Source organism: Octopus sinensis, linkage group LG5 (assembly GCF_006345805.1).
Source record: "Octopus sinensis linkage group LG5, ASM634580v1, whole genome shotgun sequence".
NCBI classification, from domain to species: domain Eukaryota; kingdom Metazoa; phylum Mollusca; class Cephalopoda; order Octopoda; family Octopodidae; genus Octopus; species Octopus sinensis.
Window position 1 is genome coordinate 92,490,688 of NC_043001.1, and position 5,749 is coordinate 92,496,436.

At 34.6% G+C, this 5,749-nt stretch overlaps 1 protein-coding gene across 3 annotated transcripts in view; it reads left to right on the plus strand.

Annotated features, from left to right (window-relative positions):
- Nucleotides 1-4,649, plus strand: part of LOC115212218 (putative acyl-CoA synthetase YngI) — an 8,394-nt gene extending 3,745 nt beyond the window's left edge. For all 3 annotated transcript variants that reach the window (XM_036502950.1, XM_036502949.1, XM_029781057.2), the window contains exon 3: nt 2,903-4,649. In XM_036502950.1, coding sequence (XP_036358843.1) covers nt 2,903-4,397 — 1,495 coding nt within the window. In that variant the 3' untranslated portion in view covers nt 4,398-4,649. The remainder of the gene's footprint in view (nt 1-2,902) is intronic.
- The last annotated feature ends 1,100 nt before the right edge of the window (nt 4,650-5,749 follow it).

Consider the following 5,749-nt stretch of genomic DNA (forward strand, 5'->3'; position numbering starts at 1 on the left):
TGTGCTACTATTTTTGCTATTATTTTTTTAAATCATTTAATCTCTTAATATATTCAATCATTCGAGTGCAACCATGCTGTGGCGTCGTCTGGAGAGTTATTAGTCAAATGAATCGAGCACAGTACTTATTATTATTATTATTATTATTATTATTATTATTATATTATTATATTATTATTATATTATTTTATTATTATTATCATTGAGTGAGAGAGCAGTTCATGCCATCAAAGTGACACTGGGGTAAAATATACGAAGCCCAATATACCCATCATGACTACCCGTCTGATAAAGGTACACCAGGCACATGCATCACAACCATATGTGCGCGACATGGTGATCTCATATCAAGATAAACAACAGCACATGACCTTGCAGGTGGGGCCCAGTTAGAATTTTCTTCAGGTTGAGTAGCCCATCCTGCTCAAACGGTCCCTGAATAAGGGTTGTTTAAGGATGTTGAAAGAACCACCCATGTTTCCAGAGGTGAATTATTATTATTATTATTATTATTATTATTATTATTAATTATTATTATTATTATTATTACTACTACTACTATTATTAATACTATTATTATTAAGGCGGTGAGCAGGCAGAATCGTTAGCACGCCAGGCAAAATGCTTAGTGGTATTTTGTCTGTTGCTATGTTCTGAGTTCAAATTCCGCCGATGTTGACTTTGCCTTTCATCCTTTCTAGGTCCTTAAAAATAAGTACCGGTTGAGTACTGGGATCGAGGTAATTGATTTATCGCCTCACCCAAATTTCAGGCATTGTGCCTATATTAGAAAAGATTATTATTATTATTATTATTATTATTACTATTATTATTATTATTATTATTATTATTATTATTATTATTATTATTATTATTATTATTATTATTATTGTTGTTGTTGTCATTGTTATTGTTGTTGTTATTATTATTATTATTATTATTATTATTATTATTATTATTATTATATATTATTATTATTATTATTATACCATCGTCATTATTATTCAAAACAATTCGCAGCTTAAAGTTTCGTAGGGTCGTCACTGAAACCTATAATAATATATGTTACTCCTATACATGTGTTGAGTGCCTCTTTCTTTCGTTTGTTCATACACTATATATATATATATATATATATATATATATATATATATATATATATAAGCTTAACGTAGTGGTTAGGGCATTCGGCTACTGATTGTAAGGTCGTGAGTTCAATATTCACTTTATTTCACGTTGCTCCAGTCCACTCAGCTGGCAAAAAATGAGTTGTACCTGTATTTCAAAGGGCCAGCCTTGTCACACTCTGTGTCACGCTGAGTCTCCCTGAAAACTACGTTAGTTGTACGCGTGTCTGTGGATTGCTCAGTTACTTGCAAGTTAATTTCACGAGCAAGCTGTTCCGTTGATCGTATCAGCTGGGACCCTCGTCGTCGCAACCGACAGGATGCTCTCTCTGTCTGTCTGTCTGTCTCTTTCTCTCTGTTATATATATATATATATATATATATATATATATATTATATATATATTGATTGGATCATCCCATACGTGATGGCTATCTATTCGTTGGACAAGCTTAACCATCGCAGATAGGCTGACTTATAACTGACTGTTCTTACAAACGTGAGGTCGACAATGATTCATGAAGCGGCATCAAACTTACAGATTTTGCTGCAAAGAGTGCAAACTAAATCCGAGTTTTCGATCTGATGGTCAGGCATCACAGATGGAGGATCATTATAAGTTTTCAAATTTCTTTTGAGTTTACAGCGGTTCTTGCAGACTTCGCTGCATACATCAATAGGTCACTTTGTCTGCAGTAACGAACTGATCATAATCTATTGGCGACTCAACTATATGTCTCGTTAGGTGACTTTGAACTCCTGCGCTTGACAAGCATATTCGGCCACATTCGTGGCAAAGGGAGGAATAGCTAAGTGTTCAGGCTAAATTTGACGATTAGCATACAAGAAAAAGAAAATGCTAGCCAGCAGCTCGACGTGAGTGTTGTGGCTAGAGCGATTGGTGTCTTTCTCAACCGCTTCCCACACATAGTAATTCATTGAATTACGATGGGAGGAAATTAGGATGTTGGAAATTGGGGCTGGCGAAGTCAGGAGATGTGGCAAGATGCAAGATGCCGAATTTTGCTGCCACGCATAAGGTCTTTCAGTAGTAACCTTTTCCAGCCACAGATTGACCACTGTCTCCGGCAGCTTCCAAGAACCATCTGAGCAGAGTCTAAAGTCTTGTGCAAAGATGTGGAATAGAATTCCGTTGTGCAGACACAGTCAGAATGTCTGCTGTGTCCCTTCATGCTGGTCATATCTTCGTAATCTCCGTTGCAACCGTTTATGTCACATCTTACAGCCGTTACATTGTTCACAGAACATTGAGCCGCAGTCATGATGTCGCCATTTTGATAACCGGCGTGTTTCATCATGAGAGAGATATTTCTTCATCAGTTATTCCGACCCTTGCTAGTGCTCTATGTAACCTAACTTTTTCTCAACTATAGATGTAATCTCTATGTTGTCTCCAGCACCGTTGACTGTACACCAATACAACGAACTGTTCCTCAGAAAAGGAACTCTCTCCATACATACGTACATACATACCATGTCTAGATATGCAACTATATGCACGAGAATACAAACATAAAGCAAAACATGCATGCATACATACATACATACATACATACATACATACATACATACATACATACATACATACATACATAAAAATATACCCTGTTGCTGATGCTGAAATTCCAATGAAAGATCCTTGATTCTAGGTTAGAAACCGGATCTTTCTCTATTGGCAAGAAATCTTGAAATAAAACTGAACAATGACATACATACAAACACACATTTAACTATCTATATATTTTCACTTACAGAAAACAACTCTATGATGGAACAGAGCAGTTTGCCAAAGCCCTTGTCAAGCAAGGAATCAAGAAAGGTGATCGAATTGCCCTCTGTGTATCGAACTGTGTTGAGTGGATGGTATATGACAGCGGTATTATGATGGCAGGAGGGTGTTCGGTGAGACTCTGGGCCGGACAAGCTGATTTCTTACCCATGCTAGAAGATTGTGTGGCAGTAATTTTAGACTCAGACCCAACATTTTACAATTTATTACAGAAAGAGGCAAAGATTTCAGAAGATGGTACTGCAGTTAGTGGAAGTTTCCCAAAACTGCGTTTGGCCATTAATGTTTCAAAAACAAAATCACCAATTAAAGGTCTAAGTCTTCAAAAGATGATAGAACAGGTAAAGCAAGATAAAAGTATAACCCTTCCTTTGATGGAGGCCGAAGATATCACAATTATTTCACAAACATCTGGAACAACAGGAAAACCTAAGCGGGTTACTCATAGCAGCTTTGATATCATTAATGCTTCGGAAGTTTATTGTAAAGAACTTGGTTTAACTGAAAATGATGGATTTTTCAATGAACGTTATTTTGGTTTTGGTGGGTCATACCCTCTCTCATTTATAGCAACTGGGCTGAAATATGTCTCTGCAGATATATGTAGCCTAAATGCCCCAAAAGACTTCACTAAACTGAATGAAATCTTGAAAAATGAAGGATGCAAAAAGATCGCTTTAATGCCATCAGATTTACATTTCTGTCCAGAAAAGGAAAACATGATGGATTTCGTTATGATAGCAGGTGACATGACATCCTTAGATAATATAAAGCGTGGTTTATCTTGCTCAATATTAATCGATCACTTTATGGCCACCGCTGAAACTCTAATAATTGGTCATAAGAGTTTCACGAAAGACAACGTTGATAGTTATGTTCCTGGAATAATTGGCCGACCATTTCCAGATGTGGAAGTAAAACTTGTGGATGATAATAACACAATTGTCGACATCGGCGAAGAAGGTTATTTATGTGTGCGAGCTGTATGGTGCTCAAAAGTGACTGCTGACGGAGAATCAATTCTAGACAAAGGATGGTTTAAGACAACAGATATTTGTAAAATGACTGAGGATAAAGAAATAATTTTGTACGGCAAAGACGTTGACTTCATTACAAAGTCAGCTAGAAGAGTATCAAGTAGATTTGTTGAGAAACATGTATCAGGTTCTCCAGATGTTGACGATGTCGTCGTTGTCCCGATTCCAGATGAAGTACACGGATCGAAAATTTGTGCTTGTGTCATTATGAAAAATGGGAAAACATTTGACGAGAAATCCATTTTTCAATTCTGCCACGAAAACATGCCTCAGCCAAATAACTTTGACAACATTTCATCTACTCCAGATTATTTTCTAGAGTTTAACAAATTTCCTAAACTAGGAAATGGAAAAGTTGATAGATGTTTAATGAAAACCACGGCAATTGCACGTTTAATCAAAAAATCAAAGCATTTTTGTTAGAAAGCCGAAGAAAAAATGCACAATAAAATGAAGAGCATAGTTTTCGATTTCACTCGTTTCATATATTTTGGTTATAAAGGAATTCGAAGGAAATAAAATCTACATTCAATCAAGAATAAATACTAACAACCGTATTAAACCACCACTATGTTTCACTCTAATTAATGTAAGCGAACTTACCTCATAAATTGTTACATCACATTTTCCTTAAATTTAATTTTTGCCTTTATCGTAGTTATCATTTATAACCAAATTCAGAGTAAATGATTTATTGTATTTTTTCTTCCTTTATGAATAAAACTATTCAGTCTGATATTGCATTGTGTCGTTTTATAAATTGTAAAATAATAAAACCGAAACATATTGCTAACAACTTAACAGCTGGAATCTTACAAATACAAATGTCATCTTTATTTTAAATATTATTGCACAGCGTCATTATTAGAGAAATGCATGAAAACATCTGAATTGTTAATGCAACAGTGTTAATTAGATAATCTCCCGAACACTAAGCTAGTATTAATAATTTATGATAATAAGCACGATAAATATTTGTAACTCTTATGATTAAACTAGACATTGATCAGACAACTGAAAAATCCTGGAACTTGCCAAATATTTTGTAGGCAGTTATAATTCTTCTAGATATAAATTAGGATTCTGAGCCGATGTAATCTCAACTGCTGTGTTTCATCTTTTAGATGCTACAATTAATTGGTCATCACAAAACTTCCTTTAAGCTGCAAACGTACCAAAATTGATGCAATTTATTTTGAATACATTTTATATGTACATCCAACATTCAAAGTGAGCTTTTCGGATATGTTTCTTTCTTAATAACACTGCTATAACAACACAACTCTTCCTTAAAAGCCACAAGTCCTTCTTTGAGCTGGAGACCATATACTGACATAGAAATTAGAAATATTTTTAGTCGCATCAGTTCTTTAAAAGCCACACCAAGTAAATCTTTTAACTAGAAACAATGTACTGGCAAAAACAAAATAACAAAAATAGCATATTATTCACATGGCTTAGTCGTTTACTCCTGTATACAATAAATATGCTAATACCTCGTAAACTATTGTTTTAATTTAGATAACATCTCCGAATCATTTTATTGTTACACCTATCTCACACTTGCCCCACAAAACAATAGTGTAAGACCTGGAGAAAGATTTCTAATCGAAAAGAACAAACCATCACAAATATGTTAGCTATATAAAACAGTTTAACCTATAGAGCGTTAGAGCAACTACATCAAGAAATGGGATTTTGAAATATGTAAATTAATGATAAGTTTAGAAGAAATTTTAAATAACATGCCACATCAACAGAGAATAATGGTTTCA